General features: G+C 56.6%; 2 protein-coding genes across 8 annotated transcripts in view; one reads left to right on the forward strand and one right to left on the reverse strand.

The window, feature by feature from the left end:
- The window catches only part of ADD1 (adducin 1), a 74,412-nt gene extending 59,895 nt beyond the window's left edge, over positions 1-14,517 (forward strand). For 3 of the 5 annotated variants that reach the window (XM_082609658.1, XM_082609660.1, XM_082609659.1), the window contains exons 11-15: positions 2,286-2,387; positions 3,064-3,153; positions 8,301-8,457; positions 10,464-10,562; positions 12,605-14,517. In XM_082609658.1, the coding sequence (XP_082465784.1) occupies positions 2,286-2,387; positions 3,064-3,153; positions 8,301-8,457; positions 10,464-10,562; positions 12,605-12,966 (810 nt within the window). In that variant the 3' untranslated portion in view covers positions 12,967-14,517. Of the gene's footprint in view, positions 1-2,285; positions 2,388-3,063; positions 3,154-3,866; positions 3,960-8,300; positions 8,458-10,463; positions 10,563-12,604 lie in introns of all 5 variants that reach the window. The other 2 variants (XM_082609662.1, XM_082609661.1) reach the window with 1 other exon arrangement.
- A 486-nt stretch (positions 14,518-15,003) lies between these two features.
- Positions 15,004-21,573, reverse strand: MFSD10 (major facilitator superfamily domain containing 10). 3 transcript variants are annotated; one of them, XM_082609778.1, is made up of 13 exons: positions 19,054-19,163; positions 18,412-18,629; positions 18,214-18,310; positions 17,871-17,974; positions 17,397-17,555; positions 17,152-17,313; positions 16,718-16,826; positions 16,489-16,600; positions 16,123-16,231; positions 15,940-16,030; positions 15,767-15,814; positions 15,599-15,688; positions 15,004-15,055 (listed from the first exon to the last, which is right to left on the reverse strand). In XM_082609778.1, the coding sequence occupies exons 2-13, from the start codon at positions 18,583-18,585 to the stop codon at positions 15,036-15,038; spliced, it is 1,275 nt and encodes a 424-aa protein (XP_082465904.1). In that variant the 5' UTR covers positions 18,586-18,629; positions 19,054-19,163; the 3' UTR covers positions 15,004-15,035. The 3 variants fall into 3 exon arrangements, with proteins under 3 accessions (XP_082465904.1, XP_082465903.1, XP_082465902.1); XM_082609777.1 differs by lacking the exons at positions 15,004-15,055; positions 19,054-19,163 and adding exons at positions 15,156-15,405; positions 19,255-21,573; XM_082609776.1 differs by lacking the exon at positions 15,004-15,055 and adding an exon at positions 15,156-15,405.
- Positions 21,574-21,587: the final 14 nt, after the last annotated feature.

Raw genomic sequence — 21,587 nt, forward strand, 5'->3', positions numbered from 1 at the left:
ACATGGATTAACCTAAAAGTAGGAGCTATCATTCAGTTCAAATTGTATTTGAAGAATCTTTAATACTTCATGACAAAAAGATAGTTGAAGCATAACCTCTTACTTTAATGTCGTAAACTCGGCTGTTTCATTAAGTCACTAACTTAAGTCCGTTCTTTAAAGTCTTAGTGTTTTCTTAAGCAGTTTTCCCTCGTGGCTCATGGGCATCTTCTCAGCTGACCCTCGTCCTTTCTCATTAGCGTCCTTCCCTGTTTGCTGTCCCAAAGCCTCCGAACGCTCTCAGCCAGCTACTTTCTGCATGGACTGTTGCATGTGAGTAGATGGCCATAGTGGGGAGTCTTCTGACTCCTGCTGGGTGTGGCATGACCCAAGTGCAGCCAGGCTATCCGCAGGCACCAGCGACAGACGCTGAGGCGAGCTTCGTGTCAGGAGTAACGCTGCCCTGAACGCTACTCTGCCGTCTGGTGCTCAAACGTCTCTGGGCAGCGCTAGCCCTGGATAGGCCACTGGCCCCTGCATCAGAGTAGGAGAGGCCCTCGGTGGAGCCTCCTGTGAAGAGACGGAGGCCAGGACGCACGTGTCTCTGCATGATTAGTTCCATAGGAGTTGAGGAGAGATCAGCCTAGATGTGCTGAAACAGGACACCAAGTAAGCAAAGCGGGCCTTCCTGCTTCCCTTGTAACAGTGCTTTTGCTTTATAGATTTATTTAAAAGAAATAAGTTCTGTCTTTCCCAGGTGGTTCTGGTGTTTTCCTGATGCACAGTTGTTGAGACAGCCTCTGTGCTCCTAAGGAAACGTGTCACGTGGCAGAGACTCTGCGTGAATATGGCTGGGGTCGGTGTTTGAGCCCGTCTCCCCTTTCTTGCTCCCTCTCACCCACTTCCTCTCTCTCTCCCTCTGCCCCTTATTTTCTTTTTTCATTTTATTTGTTTAGTTTGTAACTTATTTCACTTGTTGAAGGGAGTGGGCTTAAAACCAACTTCTGCTGACCACATACATATGTAGTGCTGAATTGCTGTGATGGATTTTCCCAAAGTATATGTGTAGCAGCAGCTTTGAGCCTTATTTACTATTAGCTTGAAAAAAATATTAAATTGTTTTAGGTATTTTAGTCACTGTGTACATTGAAGGGGAGACTTTGTTCAACTTTTAAATTTGTTTCTTACTGTTCTGGAGTAATAGGAATTCCATGCACTGTTTTCAGGTTGGTATATTAATTTATAGTAACTATTCTTAAGTTTTCAAACTTGTTCAAGCTTCTGAGGTGGTTGTTTTAATGTTTTAACTAAAAATTATTTTTAATAAGAAGCTGGAGTTACTTTTATCTGAGGAGATAAGTGTCAGTGAGTATCTCGCAGCTCATGCCCATCCCACGCTGCCTTCACAGCGGCCCAGCATTGGACGGTTTTGCTGCTTTCTTTAAAGTCTCGGTTTATGGCTATCTTATTGCCTCTTGAAACTATTCTGAAAGGCATAACATTTGCATTCTATGATGGGCTTGTTTTAGTGTTCAGTGCCTGCTCATGCCTAAGAATTAGAATTGGATTAAAACTCTCATATTTGATTGGAGGTCCAAAAAAAAGTACGCATGAAAGGCACAGCATGCTGATATAATACGCACTGGTATCTAAAACAGCCTTCCAGTAAGGGTTCATGAGCGCTTTCAGTTTGTTTGGGACATTTTTGTAACACTCAAAAGTATTAATTATATAAAGTATTTGACATCACCAAACTCTTCCACCAGGTAGCTACTGTATAGGTCTTCATACAGTAATCTTCTTGGGTTGAAATAGCTACGCAAACAGTACATTCTGGTGCGGTAGTTTATTTTAATGCAAAACTTTGGTGATGCCCACTCTTGCCTCACCGCACAGAGTCTCCCCTCACCTGGACAGCAGCATCACACCGCTTCTCATGACCCTGTCATCTCATGCTTCCAGCCGGCTTTGGTGTTGAGGACTCTCGGAGCGGTGAACCAGTGTGCTCTGAAGGGTCCCCTGCGGCTTGTCCGAGGGAGTCATGGGGCATAGCTCTGTCGTCAGCCCATGTCGCGCCCTAGATTTCAGCTGGGCATTCTGACTGGCACTTGCCAGTCAGTCACAGCTCTGGCTTCCAGCATTACTGGTTTCCAGCCACTGCAGTGACCCAGGCGGTGTGGTCATTGGTTCACTCTCTGTGAAGTTCGGTGCATGACCAGATGTGAGAGGAGTTGGACAGATTGGATTCTGTGGTGTCACTTACTGTTGTCACGATCCTGACTTTTCACCTGTTCTTGCTATTACAGTGGACTAAAGAGGATGGACATAGGGCTCCCGCCTCTGCCGTCCCTAACCTGTTCGTCCCATTGAACACCAACCCAAAAGAGGTCCAGGAGATGAGGAACAAGGTGTGCACCGACTGCCACCAGCAATCGGTGGAAGCTGACGTGCGTGCGGGAGGAGGCGGCCCTGGGTGGGGCAGGAGGCCTGCGGCTGCAGGGGGCGAGGGTGTAGCTCCAGGAGGACCTCTGCTGCCACCACGGGACTGCCGAGGTCCTCCCTTCACACTGCTTTGCTGCTGCGCTGACGAAGTGCAGTGGCGGTGCGTGAGCAGCAGACGCTTTGGCCCCCGTTGTTGAACCAACACCTGCTCACATAGCAGGGCAGAATTGAAGGTGCAGAGCCTGTTCCTGGCAAGAACAGCCTTTGCCCCCTGCCTTGCAGGGTTCATTTGAAGAGTTAGAACGTTTGGTATATTGGAACATGAGGTCCACCAGTGTTCACAGTGTCACTAAAAGATGGGCACACAGGGGGTGCCTCCCCTCACGTTAGTGAGTTCAGTGAGGTCTGTGCCTGCTGAAGTCATCTGGAAGGGGCCCTCCGTCTCCTCAGACCCATGAATTACTAATCGGGCTGGACCAGCACCGTTAAGCGGGCACGGTGGTCACGCAGGACCCGCTGGGGTGCAGGGCAGAACAGAAGAGCAGCTTGTGCTGGGGGGCCCAAGCGCACAAACGGTGACTTTCAGTCACAGCGAGGTTTCTCTTTACTGTTGATGTGTGTTTCCCTTCTTGCCATCCTCAGATTCGAGAGCAGAACCTACAGGACATTAAGACCGCTGGCCCCCAGTCCCAGGTGTTGTGTGGTGTAGTGATGGACAGGAGCCTCGTCCAGGTGAGAGCTCAGAATGTCTCTGACGGTAGTGGGTGGTGGCTCTAATGACTGCCCGCTCCAAAATTATTCTTAAGTTGGGAGAGAATGGCTATGAGGTAAGTGTCCTAGGCAACCAGTTTTCTTTGTTCAAAGTCTTCATGATAAGAAGTAACCCAGCCACTTTTCCTTGAGTGGTAGACCAAGCATAAGCATGCCCAGGGCCGTGCCCCCCTCCAGCCCAGCTCCACGTCGTGCATGCCTGGCTGAGGGCCTGGGTTCATCCGGTGTTAACGGTGAACTGTGTACAACGCTGGAAGAGGGTGGGTGTCGTGGACTTTGGTTCTTGTATAGATTGCTGTCCACAACAAAGTGCTGCTTGGGGAAAAGTGCAGAGGGTTCCTGTAAATGTGGTCCACATTTACATGCATTTCTGTAGAAGGATTGTACCTCATGGCACATTGAAGATAATTGTGTAAGTAGTTATCTCTGAAAGTTAAGTTGCCACCGAATGTTTTAAACATGGCTCACCGGGGTTGGTGATTGTTGCATTTTCTGACGTTGGCCAGCTGTGGTCCTGGTTCTGTGGCCCGTGTTTGCACGTTGTACCGCCATCACCGCTGCATTGCTGTTGACGGCTGTCCCGCTGCATGCTCTCAGCTGGCTCCATCCTGTGCTCTCATTGATGTTCCACAGCCGGGCCTGCTGGGCTCTGACGACTCAGTTTACTGTTGCAGGACGCGCCCCTCTCTGACTGTACGGAAACAATCGAAGGGCTCGAGCATACAGAGCAGACCTTTAGTCCCGCTAAGTCTCTCTCTTTTAGAAAGGTACTCACTGCCCCGTCCTCAGCTACCTGTCGGCACACCCTGCTCTTTACCCGCCCCGCCCCTCACCTGTCGCTCTCGCTAGGTATTGTCTTAGGTACCGCAGGAGCTTTAAATGGATCTCTCAATTATTTGTGAGATCGTCCAAAAGGTTCTGTTCTGCTTATTCGGTTCTTTAAATACAGCATTTTGTATGAGGTTATTTTTACAATTTTTAGCATCTTTACGTTGTGCTGAGAAATGGCTGATCTTAGGGATGTTTCTGAAGTTCTGCATGTGACTTTGGTTGGTGCATGCTTTGGGGATTTAGGAGTTTGCCTTTTATAAGGTGCCAATTGCAGAAGACTCATGGGTGCACTGCGAGCGTGTCAGCTCCCCCGTGAGACCTTCTACCTTCGCTTGCTCAGCTGTGAATGGGGGTGCAATGAACGTGGCAGTCAGAGGTTGTATGATTGAAAGATGTCATTTCAGAGGAATGGGAAATAAAACAGGACAGTCTTTGCCAGCCCTTGTTGAGGAAATGTATTTTTACCTTAAAAAAATAAAATAAAATAAACCTAGATAATTGTTTTAAATGTGGCAAGGGGGAAGAAATACTTATGAAAATTTGAAACCCAGAACTGTAATTTCTCTGTGTACGTGGGTGCCTGACATGTACAGTAGGTGGAAAATGTATCTGGTGTAACTTGCCCAGGTAGAAGGAAACCCTCTACACACACAGGCTGCTGCTAGTGTGCAGAGCCAGAGTGGCTGACCACACGGCTGAGTGTCTTAGTGGTGTGTACCCTGTGTTCAAAGGGAATTTTCAGGGTCTCTTTCGATTAATACACCTCCAGTGAGATGCAAATATCATTTTATCAATGTTCCCATTGCCAGAGAAATCAGATTTGCCCTAATGATTCTATATTCCTGTCTGGAAGCCCTGCTGATAAAATTTTCTTGCACATTTATATATTAATCCAGTGGGCCCCATTTTTCCTTGTCCTTAGAATGTACTTCCAGCTACCATTCTTAGAGGAACTTCTCAGAGCAAGGGAGAAAGATGTCTTCTTACCCCTGTTGCTTGTTTTTCATGTTGCTACTTTGGACCGTAAGCTGTTGTGATCTTGTTAGTTCATAATTCTTTCTCTCAGATGCGTCCAAGTGTGTTGAGTCCATGACCCCAGGGTGCTTACTCTGAAAGCCCAAAACTACCTCCAGCTTTGTGGGCTGAAGCCAGATCCCTAGTCATTGCTGTGCAGTCTCTCTGGCATTACACTGCACTTGGTGGTTTCTGTGTGCTCCTCATGAGGGCTGTCTGCAGGGTGGACTGGTGAGCTGGCTTAGAGGCTGCTCTCGGGGCTCCAGTTACAGTCTGGCTTTTGCTCCACCGAGTGGTGCTCAGGTTTGGGAGTGTGTCACAGTCACCTGCGACTGCTTCATGAAGTGTTGTACGTAGGGCCCCCCTCATGCCTGGCTGGGAAGTTAAGAGTCTGTGGGAGGGAGATTCGTGGAGATTCCGGCGTCCTCCCCACGGCAGATCTGAACAGCATGCCGCTGGGAGTGCTGTGTCCGGTGCGGTTAGCCGAGGAGACTGCTCCCAGCTGGGGAGATGTTGACATCCCTGGGCACAGATTTCTCCTCCTGGTTTTCCTCCATCATCCTCCTTCTGGTGCTCACATTTGCATCCTTGGTCTTCTTCCCGCTACGCATGTCTCATTCCAGTGGTGAGTGTGGTTTGACTCCACCAACGTCCTTGACTGGGTCTGTGTCCACATCCTTTCGTGTGGACCTCAAGATGCAGGTGGCATTACTCCTGGAAGATGACACTGCTTGCTGACAAGTTGAGTTCTCTTTGACCAGGGAAGGACTGGGGTTGTTAATATTCTAAACACGTCCTCTTCCCAGTAAGGCAAGCGTATGGATACTTGCTTCCCGTTTGAGGACTTTGAGGAACAGGTGTTTGGGACTCGGGAAGTTGGGGCTTTTCTGGAAGGACTTTGCTTTGCCTCCATCTCTCCCTCATGGTGATAGCTGTTCACACAGGGCAGGGGGTGTCTTCTGACGGAGGAGGGGCAGTGAGTCGCCAGCCACACCCCGACACTCCAGTTCTGAAAGGAATGCTGAGCCCTACTGTAGGCTCGCTTGACTCCAGTGCTGCACAAGCCAGCATGCAGCCTTCTGGACATCATTACGAGTGAATCGAGTTGTTAAAGACCAGGGTGGGAAAGTCTACGCTGAAAGTTGTCCGGCGTGGGGAAGAACTCTGTTGTGCAATTTGTGTAGCGTAAGCTTCCCTGTTGCCACGTGTGCCTGCAGCCCCCTGCCGCGTGGTAGAAACACAAGAAGGCCTGCGGCCCAACTTGTGGACTCGCCCGGTGCACTTGGTGTTGAGCACCTAGTGTGTGTGTGGCCCAGCACCTGGAGTGTAAATTCAAACCTGAGTAGGTTTTACAGGTGAAAACCTGATGCTCAGAGACGTCAGGGCACTAGCCCAGGTTTGCACAGCTTCGGAGCTGGAGCTGTTATCCCACACAGGCGGTGTCAGTCGGGGCAGACATAGTTGCTGGGCGTCTGTCCTGCTTAGAGCCCAGGGTGGTGGCTCCAAGTGACGGCAGCAGCGAGAGTCCCTGCGGGGCCTGCTGGCGGGAGCAGCCACTGCGCATCCTGGTTTCTCGGCCTGGGTTGCTCCACAGCGGGCCTCCGTCCCTCTGCATCTCAAGCGTATCTGTGTCTCCTTCCCTCCAGAATAACAGGGTTCCTGTGTCCCTGTATCTGTTCAGAGCTGGTCTGGAAGGCAGCTCGGCCCTCGGCTGAGGAATTTGGAGGAGGGAGCTCCCTGCTGGTGGGGGCAGGAACCAGCCATGCTGCACCTCGAGGGCCAGGTGTTCCAGACAGAAAGGACCTTGCTTGACCACAGGGCGTCTCCGTAGCAGTTGACTGAACATTTGATTTAAATGATGTAAACATTTCTCTGAAAGCTTGAATCTCCATCTCATTTTACTGGCGGTGATACCAGGATGCAAACGCAGTTCCCTGGTTGCCATAGATCCTAGAATGTTAGTGCTCAGCACGTCTTAGCTGTGGTCAGCCCGGCAGGCCCCTCTTGAGGCCTGTAAAACAGGCCCGTGGACAGGAAGGGGCTTGTCTCAGGCCACAGAGCTAACTCGTGGTAGACGAGGGTCCGATCCGTGTCTGGGGAGGCTGGGCTACTTCTGAAGGAGAAGCCAGTCGACCTGGGCTCGGGCCTGCTCAGAAGGAGCCCCCTCCCCATCTAGGCAGCTGATTTCCCATCTCGAGGCTCTCTGAGCACAGGCTGCGGATTCCAGCCTTTTCCTTCTCTCCCCTGGGGTCCATGTCGCTGGACAGTGACTTCTCAGCCCAGGTTCCCAGGGGAGCAGTTGGCCGGTGAGCTGAATTTCCTGGGACTCGGCCTGGCCCTGTCTCTTGTGCACGTCGCTGGCACGCCCTCTCCCTCTGGTGTTCACCCACCGAGGAGAGCGCTGCCGGGCCAGGCCTGGCATCGAAACGATTGTGGATTCTTCTATTTTCACTGGCTTTCAGAAGTTCTCATTAAGTAATCGGCACGTGCTTGGGTTCTGGTTAACTTTCTCAAAACTGAGCCCCAGAGCGTGTGGGGGCCAAGCTGGCAAGCTGCGGGGCACAGAGCTGTGCTGGGCAGGCGAGGGTGGGTGGGCGTAGCGCCCAAGGGCTGCCTGCTGCTCCGTGCCTGTGCGGCCTGGCTGCGTTGGCCTCCTCCTTGAGGGCCAGGCCACCTGTGTGCTTCGCTTTGCTTAGCTTTCTTTTTTCTTTTGTATAAATTCTTACACTTTTCCAAATTCCTCAGACAAGTGCTGGTGCTTTGTGACATTCTGTTATCTCTTAATGTTTTGGGGTTAGTTACAGGATCTAGTTACAAATCAAATGCACAGTCAAAAGAACAGAACTTTTCTGTGCTCTTAGAACATAAGCACATTTCTGAGCACACCTACCTGAGTGTTGTGATCATGACATTTTCTGATCTGGGAGGAGGTAATTGACTTTAAAAGTCCCCTTTTCCATCCATCCCTGTCTGTCTGTGAGGAGATGGGTCTCTCCCTGGGATGCTCTACACACTTGATCTGCACGTTGGTGCCTTTGCTTCTGAAATCTGAAGGACTTTGCTAGGAGTCTCTCCCCTGTTGCATGTGTTTCTCAGTCTTCTACTGCTGAAGGCTGCTGCTCAGCCTAAGCCTGAGGGCCTCGGGCCATACCCAGGCTGCCTCTCAGGGATGTGTGTGCGCCCTGCCCCACCCTTGCCCGGGAGGAGGGAGAATCCAGGAGCAGCAGGGCTCTTGTAGACCAGCCGTCCCATTCTGTCCGCAGGGCGAGCTAGTGACGGCCTCCAAGGCCATCATTGAGAAGGAGTACCAGCCCCACGTCATCGTGAGCACCACGGGTCCCAACCCCTTCAATACGCTCACCGACCGCGAGCTGGAGGACTACCGCAGAGAGGTGGAGCGCAAGCAGAAGGGCCCTGAAGGTGAGCAGCCTCACGGGTCCTGGGTGCCGCAGGGCTGGCACGGTGGTTCCAGAGGCAGAAGGAAGTGCTCTGTGGGCTCCTCTGTCCTGGGCTGGCTGTAGGTGGCGATGAAAGATAAGCCCAGCACACGCCACTCTGTGCACATTCTGCTCTGCTCCCGGAGAGAGCGAGATAGAGCACTCTGTTCCCAAGAACAAGGCCGCGTGTGGCAGAGGCCGGCCCGGGTCTGTGACCTGCACCCCTGCACGCGGTCTCCTCCCACCTTCATCTCAGCTGAAGTCACGGCTTGGAGTTTTCTGACGGATTCTTTTTCTCCGTAAGCCCCGAGAGCTCCCTGGCTGGGCATGGTCACAGGCCCAGGGGCGAGCGTGTAGGGCTCTCTGGCACCTTTCCAGACCCTGTGAAGGGTGTGGCCAATGCTGGTGCAGCCTTTGTTTCTCTTGGTAGCTCACTGACATAGCAGGTCATATTTTTGTAAAACATGTTGGGACTATTTTACAACAAAGGAAAATAAATGGCTCTGAGAGCCAGAACCTCTTGGAGCAGCTTGTTTCAAACTTCAGGTTTTTAAAAGCACATCCAAACATTTTGAGAACTAAGAGAGAAGCCAGCCTCCCACTGCCTCTGCCACGAAGGCTCAGTGGGTCTGAATCACTGTCCCTGCCCTGGGTTGGTTACCACGAAGACCCTGGGACACGACGTCCCCTCCAGGAAGTTCATGCTGCTGTCCCTGGGACCTTAGTATGGACCACGCTTCTTCCTCTTGGGAGCAGCCCTCCTGGAATGGAAATCCCACAGTTACCCTCCAGGTTGATGGGGGACCATCCTGGGAACTATTCCTGCTTCAAATGCAACCTCTGATTCGCCCCAATTTAACTTTTTTTTTTTTAGTCTTGTTTTAGACCAATTACATAGTGCATCACATAGCTGCTATTGGAATTTGAGTTGTGCAAAAAAACTGCTGCTGAATTGTTTTCCAGTGTGTTACACCATCACTGCCTGTCACTTTGTTATATATGCATTAAAATTAAGGCTTGCTGCACATAGATTCAGAGTGAGCCTGATCTTCTGGTCACAGCACTAATTCTGATCATCTCCTGAACGGTGCGTGCAGCCCTGCAGAAAGCTCTGTCTGAGCTATGGCCGTAATTACTTGCCTTAGAGTAAGAACTGGTGTGTGGGCCTGAGCTATTGGTCCTGTAGCCTAATCCCAGTTCCTGTGCACATATATGTGTCTTCCCTTTGGACTCAGACCCTTCCAGTGTCTGGGAAACCTGGATTTTTTTTTTTTTGAGTTAAACCACAAGATACAAATATTTCCTCTATATGTGAGGTTCCATGAGGAGTGATGTCACAGCAAGTGAGTGGGTGTGGATGGGGACAGCTGTGATCATGCTGTGTGATCACAGAGCTGTCAGCAGTGGGAGTGGCGGCCAGTTCTTGTAATTTTTCCTCTGGTCCTTAGCATACTTTACTATAGAAAATAAAAATACGTGTTACGACTGCCAAGTTTAAATTATTGGTAGAAAATGCTCTAAATAACAAATTAAAACCAAGGTCACGCTCCTGTAACGTTCCCTGAGGTGGCAAGTAGGGCGAGGGGGCTTGGGACCCTGGGCTCTTGCTCAGCAGTGGGAGAGGCAGGACGGTGAGGACATGGGGAGGGGCCCCTCACTAGAGGACAGGAGAGGACAGGCTGGGGGTCACGGGGCACAGCCCATCACAGAGGCAGCTCTGGCAGATTCTCAAACCGAGATCCACAGCCCAGTCAGGAGTGGCTTCCTTTGTCCTCTTTTGGGTAGGAATGGGGAAAAGGTTGAGGCCAGCGGCTGCGAGCCATTCCCTTCTTGGGCTCTTGCTTGCACCCTGAGCAGCAGCCTCCCGCCCTCCCCGAGGCAGCCCGATGGGCAGGGCGGGAGGGCCCGTCCGCCTGGGAGGGGGCGAGGGGAGGCCCGCCGTGTCCAAAGACCTTCACCGTGCCCTTTCTGCCCTCTGTGCACCTGCAGAGAATCTGGACGAGACTAGAGAAGACAAAGAAGAGAGCCCTCCAGAGCCCCCTGCTGCCCCCCACACTCCCCCCAGCGCCCCCATCAAGCTGGAGGAAGGTGAGCTCTGAGGTGGAGGTGGGTGTGTGGCTGCCCCGTGTGGGAGGGTGGTGCACGGCCGCCCGGGGCGGCATCGCCAGGAGGGGCCGAACTTCGTGGCTTTGTGTAAGAAAAGCAGCCGAGTGTGGCAGTAGTTGAACGGACACTAAGAGCCGAGTGTGTTTGCATGGAAACCAGTACATCATCCGCTCTGAGCTTGCCCAGCCTCCTCCGCTCCCGTGTTGGTTCTGTCCGGGGTAACTTGAGGCAACACAGATTCGTTAGCGTGACGTCACAGGTGGGAGGACAGTCGTTGGGGATCGGAACCTGTCTTCATTCACGATGTCAGTTTTGCCCACTGCTTGCACGTTTCCTAAACCTTCCTGTGCTCGGATCAGCCCCGGAAACGTCCTCTGTTGTGTCTGGGCCACAGGGCTGCATTTTTTGGCCGTATTTCCCAGTCCGTGGAGAGTGCCCGCCTCCCCTGGCCTCTCAGACCACCCACTGTGTTTCTGTGACGTGTGGCCTGCGTTGTCTGTCCCTCGGTCTCGTACGGTGTGCTTCCTGTGCCTGTTGGGAGCCTGTGGCTCACCTCCTGCCCTTTCCTGTGTCCACAAGAATGGCCTGGCCATTCTCCTTCTGTAACCCGATGGCTGTGACTGAATGCATAGATTCTCTACCTGTGCTTTTCTCTTCCTGTGGCTGCGTTACAAACAGGAGGTGGATGTGCTAAAGAGTACCTGTTACCATAGTAAGTACTGCCTGCTGCCTGGCCCTCTGCTGTTTAATCGGAATTTCCCTGTGCTTTGCCTCATTCTTCTGCTTCTTTGTTGCTTATTAATTTTTGTTTTTTGTTTATTCAAAATAAAAACAAAGGCCCTTCTTTTACCCAGTTCCTCCATTCTGGGCAGTGGCCTTCCTGGAAGGGGCTGGGTCCCCTGAGCTCTGCGGTGGGCAGCCTGTCCTCGAGCGCCCCCAGGGCCGAGGTGGCACTGCTCCGAGCACTCTGGGTCTCAGAAGTTTCAGAGGGACCACGTGGTCCTGTTGAGCCTTCGAGACAAGTCTAAACTAGACTCAGGCTGGGATTTTGCCACCTGCTGCACGGGGGTCGCATGTGTTTGGATCTTTGCTTAAACTGGGTGCTTAAGCTTAATTTGAGGGGGTGGAAGAGTGACTTTAGTGCTGTTTTCCCAATGTGACATTTGTCAGATGGTCAGAGTTCCCCTGAGCACCCACAGGCCACCTCTGCATGCTTCGCGGAGGGAGTCCTAACTGCTCCCACCCAGTCCCGTGCAGCCGCGCCTCCGCAGCTCAGCCCAGCCTCTGGTCACCTCTGGACGTTTGGCTAGATTTCCAGGCACTGAAGGTTTGCTGTTGCCTAACCTGCCAGTGGCTGGTAACTTGGTAGACTATTTTTAAAAATCTACAAAACTGGTTTCCCCCAAGGTCAGTGTAGAAACCAGTCCTCAGGCTGTTTCTTTAAAATAAGTTCCATTTGGTTCTTTTATGCTTCCATGTTCAAATTGTTAAGGGGGCTTGAATTTTTTGACTGTCCCTTACCTTAGCGTTCATCTCTTAACTCTCTAGCCTAAAATGGCCTTTGTTTGGTGTTGATGTTGATGGGGGTCTGGGAATCAACTCGTAGTTTTCTACCAGCTGCCACAGCTTTACATAGTTTTCTCCTTGGGGGAGACCAGGTGTCGTGGATACAAATTTAGGCTTGATTTCAGGATTACTAACACATGTCCTTTAAAAGGGTTCAAGTGTTTAACGCAGACGTTGCAATACTGAAAATGTTTCCACTTGCCTTAATCACCGTCTCTGTGACTGGGGACCGAAGCCCTGGGACTGTGTCTGGCTTTGTCAGCATGTTGTCCATGAGAAGGAGCTAAAAACCGCCCTGAGGTTGAGCCCACGTGTTGCACTGTGAGCTGCAGCCAGCCTGAAGCAGAGTAGATCTTACTGACAGCTTCTCACTCTCGTTTGGTGCAGGGTGCTTGCGATCCCCCTTGGAGGTCCAGGCAGTGGCCCTCTAACCCCGCCTCTCCCCCCCCTCCCCCCAGACCTGCCGCAGGAGCCGGCTGCAGGAGAGGACAGTGATGCCGCTGCCGTCACGCCAGCTCTCCCTGACCTGTCCCCTGACGAGCCTTCAGAAGCGCTCTGCTTCCCTACACTAGAGGAGGAGGAGGAAGAGGGGCTTTGTGAAGCCGGGGGCCCTCCAGGCCCCACCAGGTCCCCTTCAGCGGCCATCCCTGAGCCAGTCACGGCCCAGGCGGCTGACGAGGTCGCCTCCCCAGCTGCCGAGGAGGGGGCTGCTGTGGACCCTGGCAGTGATGGGTCTCCGGGCAAGTCCCCCTCCAAAAAGAAGAAGAAATTCCGCACTCCCTCCTTCCTGAAGAAGAGCAAGAAGAGGAGTGACTCCTGAAGGCCCTTCCTGCACAAACCGATGCCACCAGACTGTCCCCGATTGTGTCTTGTGCCCTGTCTTCTTGTGTAATGGAATGCAAAAGGCCCACCCCTGTGTAGCTAGCGCTCCCCTCGCGGCGTGACCAAATCCCCACGGAGACCGGTGCTAACCTTGTGTGCGCGCAGCGGCCCGGCCTGCAGCCTCAGGTGCTGGGGGAGACTTGGTCTCTGCGTCCACCTCCGAGCCCTGCCCTGCAGGGAGCAGCACCTCGGCCCATCTCATGAGCCCCTCGGGGACACGCTGTCCCCAGGGGCTTAGCTAAGTCCAGGTTCTGGCTGGATGGGGGGTGGCCCTGCCAGCTCTGGCCTCAACCACTCTTGCTCTCCTTCTCTTGTGAAGTAACCCATGCCCCATCTCTGCTAGGCTCCCTTCACCCCAAGGTCTCCGGTGACTGAAGACGACCTGTAGCTTCTTGCTGGCATTATCTGCTCAGTGATCTCATTTGTTCGGATACACGAAGCCTTGGTCCTGTGAGAACACTCATGTCCCTGCCAGTGGCCCAGGCCACCGTGGCGGACTTTTGAGAGGTGGGTTTGGGCTGAGCCGGCAGTCCCAGCAGCGGACGGGCCTGTGTACACCCAGGTAACCTATGCATGGTCTCACTGGCCCCCCACGGCCAAAACCAGACTTGGGGCTCCGTTCCTTACTCACTGGGGGCTCTCGATCCCTGTCATAGGGAAGGTGCATCAGGAGGGCAAGAGTGCTTTCTAGATGTTCTTTCAGAAAGTCTGCAGTTCACCCTACACGCTGTGAGCGAACGGTCTGCGCTGTGCTTCATTCTCTCCCCAGGGCTCCATGTGCTGTCCTGGGGGGTCTGCTCTTAACCTCAGCTCGGCTCGGCTCCCCCTGGAGGGTACCCTCACTTTGCTAGAAGGCAGTTTCGGGGTAGGAGTTGGCCCCAGGGGTCCAACCTGACGCCCTGTGCAGTCACTGGCAGAGCCCACCTCCCGCCCTCCAGCGCCACGGTGAATTTCACTGCACTCACATCCCTGGAAGACGGCGGCTAGCTACTTAGTGGGAACTAGTGGGTGGCCAGGTGTCTGTTTGACAGTGACCTGTCCCAGGAGCTCCAGTGCCAGCCTGTCTCCCAGACGGGTCCCCAGGAGGGGGGAGGTGCCCTCGGGGGACCCAGTGCCCAACGTGGGCTCAGGTCCCACACACTTGACACCCAGGCAGGACTTGAGGCGGCTGCACGGCGCTGACCTCTGCTTCAAGCTTACTGGCAGGCAAGCCACTTCTCTCCTGTGTATCATTCCATTGCCAAGATGGTGGTAGAGTTCTCCAGCCTCACCCTGCACCTCAGTTAACCATGGGCTCTTCCTTTTATCCCTTCCTCTGACCCCATGTATGCAATGACTTTAATTTCATTTTTGTAGTTTAACTCTTTGTATTACAACATGAAGTTTAGTTGCATATACAGACACAGGCTTGGGATGACAAGTTCTACAGCCTTCATTGTAACATGTTTTACTCACAAATAAAATTCTTTAAGCAGTTTCCTTGTCTAAACTTGGGAAGCAGTCTTGCATCTTAATTCCTTTTCTTTGTTCCTTTAAAATAGGACTTCAGAAGTTTATCTTATGTTCTAAAAAAAGATCCCAGGCAGTTTGTCACTTTGGACCACGGAGGACTCTCTACCTGGAAGTGCCCTGCCCCAGTGCCCGCTTGTTCTTCCACAGGGGGTGGAGGGCAGGGTCCAGGCGAGGCGGGAGGGAGCCCAGCAGAGGGGTCGCTCCTCCCCAGTCTGCCAGGGTGCAGGACACCCCCCAAGTACCACCTGGTAAGTGCTGACGCCGGGGCAGGGGCGGTCCTTCATCTGCCTGTCCACCCCTTGCTACAGTGCAGAAGGGAGGGAAACAGGCCTGGGCAAAGCCTCGTGCTCTTCCGGACCGTGCAGCTGTACACATGTTCAGCTCAAGCTGCTTCTCCTGGTGCCTGGGGGGTCTCCCTGGGCAGTGAGTGTGTCGAGGCAGAGTTGTGCACTGGAGAAAGGCACTGGGTATAAAACAGCTGCTTTATTTGGTCATTCAGAGGCCTGGCTGATACCCTGTGTGTCAATAAGTATAAAAGACAAGTGAACAGAAAGCCTGGAAGATTTTGGAGTCTGATCCCAGCAGGCAGGTCCACACAGGAGCGTCACAGGCACAGGTGCGAGTCCTGGGCCGCCCCGGGCTGGGGGGCGGGGAGGGAGGGGCCAGACGGGCAGTGCGAGCCGTCCAGGCCCAGGCCTCCCTCCCACTCCCTGCGTGGGCTGCCCCGCTCTGGGGTAGGCGTGGCTCGGCTACTCGGCCTTGAGCGTCCCTGCCGGAGGCCTCAGCTTCCGCAGGAGGGAGAAGGGGAGCAGGAAGAGCCCCGCGCACACGGTGTAGCAGCCCTGCGCCCCGGCCAGCCAGTACGCTGCGGAGACAGCAGGGGGTGATGGCCACAGTCCCCGCCCACAGGACGGCGGGGCTGAGCCGGGGGTTCAGTGGCTGGGACCCAGGCGGCCAGCAGGGGCTGTGTAGCCTCCAGCTCAGGCCAGCAGCCCCCTGGCCTGGCAGGGCCTCTCCAGGCGCCCAGCACGCCCCGAGCACTGTCGCGCAGCCCTCACCTGAGGCGGCCACCATGGGCCCCAGAGCCCTGGCCAGGGCGCCCAAGCTCCGCAGCGTGCCCATGACCACGCCCTTCTGCCCGGGAGAACCTGTGGGGGAAAGGGGAGAGGCCGTCAGGTGCCTGTGGGCCACTCAGGGTGACCTCAGGCAAGGGAAGGGCCTCTTACCGTAGCTGGCGACCACGGAGGACAGGCAGGGCACCACGATGGCAGCGGCTGGTGGGGGACATCAGGGAGGCGCCCATCAGCCTGGAGGAGGGGCCGGTAGGGGTGCGACCCTCCAGGATTCCTGGCCGCCGGCCCCTCACTGCACCCCCGCCAGCCTGAGCAAGGCCACTCACCGAAGGAGTAGAGCAGCAGCCCCAGGCCCAGCACGGGCAGCGTGTGCCCCCAACCGATGAGGAGGAAGGCGGGGACGAGCAGCAGGATGGCCTGCGGGTGGCACAGCTGGTCTCAGGACCACCCCGCTGCCTCCACAGAGCTCGGGGCGCCGCCCGCCCCCACGCCCGGGGGAGCCCCCGTACCCGCTTCACAGCTGCGATCTCCCCGCCAGGGCTGATCCGCCGGGCGTAGGCGCCCTGGATGGTGGCCATCGTGAGGCCGATGAAGAAAAACATCTTTCCCTGCTCTAGGCTGGGAGGGGCGAGCCGTCAGCACCCCTTCCCTGCTGCGCCCGTGCTGCTCGCACGCAGAGCCAGGCAGCCTGGGTGACGGCCCGTGCGTCACCCGTCCTCGGCGCAAGGCACCGCCCGCCCCGGGATCCCGGGCTGGGCCCCGGGGACGGGCCAAGGTGGGAGTCAGCCCTGAAGCGGCGGGGCTGCGGGGCCTCGGGATGGGGAGAGGGCAGGGCGTGCCCAGGCGGGGTCCTGGAAGGGGCCCCACGCTCCCACCTGCTGAACTGGAAGCGCTGGTGCACGAGAAAGCTCAGCGTGAACTCCAGGCCCGAGAACAGGAAGAGATAGAGGAAGTAGACCAGGCCCAGCAGGCGCAGGCTGCCCAGCCCTGTGGAGCAGGGGAAAGGGACGTCAGCGGAAAGAGGGCCCCGATAGCAGCTGGGGGGGACGCTGGGCAGCCCGAGGGAGCCACAGCCCCACCCTCACGAGGGGGCCTGCTCCTTACTGACTCCGGTGGGAGGGTCCGGGCCACGTGCCACAGCTGAGAAGCAAAGCAGGGCCAGGGGGCTGAGCAGGTCAACAGCAGCTTGGAACCCCAGCGTGACGGACGGTGCCTGGAGGGGACAGGATTGAGGAGCCTGCGACGAGGCTGGTGGCGTCTCCAGGCCTCGCAGCCTGGGGGTGGGCTTGACCCGAACCTTCTTGGCCCCTGCCCCCTGCAAGGCCCCGGCAGGCCCGTCCCCCAGTCCACCTGCCAGGCTTTGGAGGTAGGGGGTCTGGGGAACGCGGGGAACGCAGGGAACCCAGGAGGTGCTGTGGTCTCAAGAGCGTCTGGACACCAGGAGCGGGCGGCCCGGCCTCCCCAGCACCTGGGACCGCGACGGGCCTCCCCGCAGGCCCCGGAAGCGAGCCCCTGTGCCTGTCTGGTTCCCACCTTACCCGCTTCTCTGGGGGCAGCGTCTCCGGCAGGAAGCAGGAGATGAACAGCAGATCGGAGACCGCGAAGAGCAGGGCCAACCAGGGCGCCGTCTCCACGGGCAGGGAGGCGCCAAGCATGGGGCCCAGCGTGAAGGCCAAAGAGAAGGCCACCCCGATGACTGCCTGGGGAGAAGACTGCCTGAGCCAGGCAGGGAGACCCAGGCCCGGGAGCCCCTCCACCCCTAAGCCCCCCGGAGTGCACTCACCATGCCCCTGCTGCGGGCAGGAGACGAGCCCAGGTCGGCGACAATGGCGGTGGAGAGGCTGACGTTCCCCTTGCTGATGCCCCCAATCATCCTGGAGACCAGGAAGGCCGCAAAGCTCTTCGAAGTGGCCCACACGGCATACGAGGTGGCCAGGCCTGCCTGCCTCAGGGCGGGGACCAAGGGCAGGCACGATCACCTGAGGCCAGGAGGGACCCACAGCGGGGCCAGCAAGCCTGAACAATACCCTGGGACCCTGCCCTGTTCTGGAGCATCGAAGGGCCACTTGTGTTCCCAGTGTCTCCGTGGCAGGAGCAGCTCTGGCACAGCCTCGCTTAGCCACAGAAGCCACCGCCCCCCCAAACACCAACCCCAGGGGGCAAGGAGGGCCAACGAGGGGCCGTGGAGGGCCCACAGCTGCCTCCCCAGAGGGCTGCTGGTGGGCGGGAAGAGGCTCCTGTCTATGAGCACCCGTACCAGGGACAGCAGCATCACCGGGCGCCTCCCCAGGCAGTCAGAGACGGCCCCTGTGAGGGGCGCTGAGAGGAACTGCAGGAAGGAGAAGACGGAGCCAATCAGACCTGGAAGAGACAGAGATCACAGTCACCACACTGCCCAGTCCCCAAGGGTCAGACCATGCTGGGCCCTACACTCCCAGGCCACGAACCTTGAGCTGAGATGGCCCCCAAACCACCCACTTGGAGAAAGAACAGACAGTGCCCAGGAGCGAGGATACAAGGACCAGGACCTGGGACTGAGGAGGGAGGAACCAGGAAGGCAGGAGCCGAATGGGCCCCCAGCCCCGGCTCAAGAACCGTACCTCCGAACAGGACACTGTTGTACCTCTTCTCGGCTGGCATCCCAATAGCTGCAGCAAACCAGTCCACCCCGCGCTGCCACAAGCCATAAAGAGGATCCTAGGTAACAAGGAAGTGTGACCGGCTAGGGAGTCCCTGAGGGGCCTGGAGCAATGGACAGCCATCGGGGGTGAAGCGGCATCGGGACTGGGGGTGCTCACCTGCGCACGGCCGTGGCTCTCCAGCAGCGCAGGTAGCAGGGGCAGCAACAAGGTGAAGGCCAGGAGGTCCAGCAGGAGGCCGAGGAACACCACAGCGACCACTCGGGTTTCGGGTGCTGACTGCTGGTGGATGGGCGGGCGCGGGGTGCAGCTCCCGCCGGCTCCCCAGCCCATGATGGGGGCCGCTCCGATCCGGCCTGGCTGAGCGTGTGGCAGGTCTGCAAGACGGCACGTCGCACGAGGGCACTTTTGGGTACCCCAGCCCCACACCCACCTACTTGGGGGAGAAACAGACCCCAGCTCCCGCCGTGGCCCAACCCGCGAAGAGCCAGCGAGCGCCTAAACGGTCTGCCTGCCCCGTGACCCAACACAGGAGTCCCTCTGTGCACACTGCCCCCGACCCTGGGCAGCAGGAAACGCAGGCTGCGGGGGTTACGCAAAGAAGCCGCAGCCCCGGAGGCCAACCGTCCCAGGGACCGGGGTGGGGCATCGCGGCCCCGGCACCTCCCCGCCCCCGCCGCCACCCCACGGTCCCGGGCGGAGCGGCCGGGGAAACTGAGGCCCGGGCGGGCGGCGGGGGCGGCCCCGCGAGCCGGAGGACAAGACACCCGCCCTCCCCCGGTCGCGCGCCCCGTCCCACACCTGCGGGGTCCGCGCTCCGCACAAACTGATGGACGGACAGAGGCGGAATGAACCGGCCGGCGGGCTGCGAACGCCGACCACGCCACGCCCGCCCGGAAGTGGGCGGCCCCTGCGCGCCCTCTTCCGGCCGCTGGGCGGGGCCTCGTCCGGTCCTCCAAGGCCGAGCGACTCGGCCCGATATCGGGTCCGGCAGCGGCTTACCAGCAGGAAGGGATCCAACCGGAGGCGCCTGACAGGCCACAGTCCTATTTGCCCCCGGACTCTGCGCCCGAGTGACGACCCGCCCGCTGAGGACCTCGGGGTTTTGGGCGCTCCGTCCGGAGGGCCGTTGGGCGGGGTCCACCCTGACCGGACCCTCCTCGCATCGTCCACTCCCGTCGGAGGCCTCCGTCCAAAATACACCCGCGGATACGCGGCGTCTGTGCGGGGGCGCGGGCTGGCCCACCCTGGGGCCTCGGCCGGGCCGGGCCGGCGAGGAGGAGGAGCCGTGACGTCAGGACTGGGCGCGCTCGGTCCTGGGCCCGCGCCGGGGTAGACCCCACGGCAGCTGGAGGTTCCGGACTTCAGGACCTGCCAGCACCCCCTGCTTCCCTTCCGTCCCTTGAAATTCAGGCGTCTGTGGCCAAACTATCCGGAAGGACAGTCCACCCCGTCAGCTCAGCACTCATACACCCCTCCGAAAACGACACTAAATTTCAAACATCCAAGCAGTCACACTTTGCTTAACGTATAATTATTCCACCTACGACCAAAGAGAACACGTGTTAGCTCTCCCTGAGGAGGACACGCGTTCCTTTATGGAGGCTCGGGGGATGTTCGCCTCTTCCACCTGAGCCGTGCACGTGACACAGCGGAGGTAAGAGCTGGTGGGCAGAGGGGAGGAATATGTCGGCAAATGTACTCACATGTAAACACTCTGGCTTCATAACCACCTTCTTCCACGACCCCTTCTACACACGCCCCTTTGCAAGTAGGAGGAGGCAGGGCTGGGACGGGCCATCCACGTGGATACTGACATTTCTAAGGACTGTGCCTGGAGTGGGGTGGAGAGGCCAGGGTGGGCAGAGGTGGGTATGCTCGGGCGACCCAGAACCCAAAGCTGAGGCTTTATCAGCTTGTTGCTGGCACGTTCCACAGCCACAGAACTCAGCAGCAAGGCCCCCGGGATCAGCGGTGTGGCGCATTTAAGTAGCAACAGCTGCAGGAGCGTTTACGTGTGGGTGGGGTCTTGAGTCTGCACGATCTTAACAGCAGGCCAGGCCTACACAGCGAGGTGAAGCCAGCCCCGTCTGTGGCCCCGACACCTGCCAGGGCCTTCGAGATCTGTGGAACCACGCACCTGGCAAACTCCTGTCTGAACAATCCTAGAAAGGAGGTAAAGATGCAGAAATCTCCTCCAACGTGGCCTCTTCATCTGTCCCTTCCGCCTGCCACCAGGGAGCGCTCTGGCCCTGTCCCTCCGCCCTTCTGAGCCCTAACACGGCTTAACAGCGCCCCAAATCAAACTCCCGATTTTTCCCACCAGCCTCCCTGCTGGGGGAGCCAGAATCAGTCATCCTCTTCCCACATGTCCAGTCTGGCTAATCCTCCAGTCTCTCCATGGTCACTACCGTGGCTGTGACCTCAGGGATGGGCTTCATTTTCTAAAATTTATTTCTGGCTGCATTGGCTCTTCGTTGCTGCATGCGGGCTTTCTGTAGTTGCAGCAAGCGCGGGCAACTCTTCGTTGCGGTGCGCGGGCTTCTCGTTGTGGTGGCTTCTCTCGTTGCAGAGCACGGGCTCTAGGCGCGCAGGCTTCAGGAGTTGTGGCTCGAGGGCCCTAGAGTGCAGGCTCAGTAGTTGTGGTGCACAGGCTTCGTTGCTCTGCGGCATGTGGGATCTTCCTGGACTAGGGCTCGATCCCGTGTCCCCTGCATTGGCAGGCAGATTCTTAACCACTGCGCCACCAGGGAAGTCCCAAGGATGGGTTTCTTGATGTGAGTGCTAGGGCCACCAGGCAGGGCTGCCAGCCGAGGGCGAGGCCTCCACCATGTGCCACATCGACACCAGGGGTGTGAGGACCAGTGCCTCGCCCTCGGAGACTGGGGCGGGACATGGGGTCTGGGGGACCTGCCCACCTCTGCACCCCTGCAGGGAGGCAGCATTCTGTTCAAGGCCGTAGCCCCCCAGGGCCGCGAGGGCAGGCAGGTGGCTCCTGTGTCCTTATGAAGCCTCCTGGGTCAATGCAGATGCAGCCCAACCCCTCCTGCCTTCACAGCGGCCTGGCACTCCAAAGCATTAATCAAGACTGGATATGGATTGGGACAAAGCCGATCGTGGCTGCTGGGGTGCCGGGATTACGGGTGATTTCTTTCTTTTCTGATTTCTAAACTATGTGCAAACTTGTTTCACTTATGACTGAAAATTTATGTAACATTAAGTAACACTGAATTCTACACCTGAAGGCAAATATGCTTGGTTGACCAAAAACATTAGCCTGAATCCCATCAGTCCCGAGCCTTGTGATTAACTGAGGACTGTCTGGAAGTGACGAA

The sequence above is a fragment of the Mesoplodon mirus genome (genome assembly GCF_964341445.2).
Source record: "Mesoplodon mirus genome assembly, chromosome: 2".
Lineage (NCBI taxonomy): Eukaryota > Metazoa > Chordata > Mammalia > Artiodactyla > Ziphiidae > Mesoplodon > Mesoplodon mirus.

What these genes read in the sequence shown, in the direction of transcription:
- MFSD10 (XM_082609777.1), bottom strand. Translation starts at nt 18,585, where the DNA reads ATGGGCTGGGGAGCCGGCGGGAGCTGCACCCCGCGCCCGCCCATCCAC. An exon ending in CGCTGCCCCCAGAGAAGCGG is followed by an intron (nt 16,827 to 17,151) that starts GTAAGGTGGGAA and finishes TGTCCCCTCCAG; the next exon opens with GCACCGTCCGTCACGCTGGG. An exon ending in GCCCATGGTGGCCGCCTCAG is followed by an intron (nt 15,406 to 15,598) that starts GTGAGGGCTGCG and finishes CTGTCTCCGCAG; the next exon opens with CGTACTGGCTGGCCGGGGCG.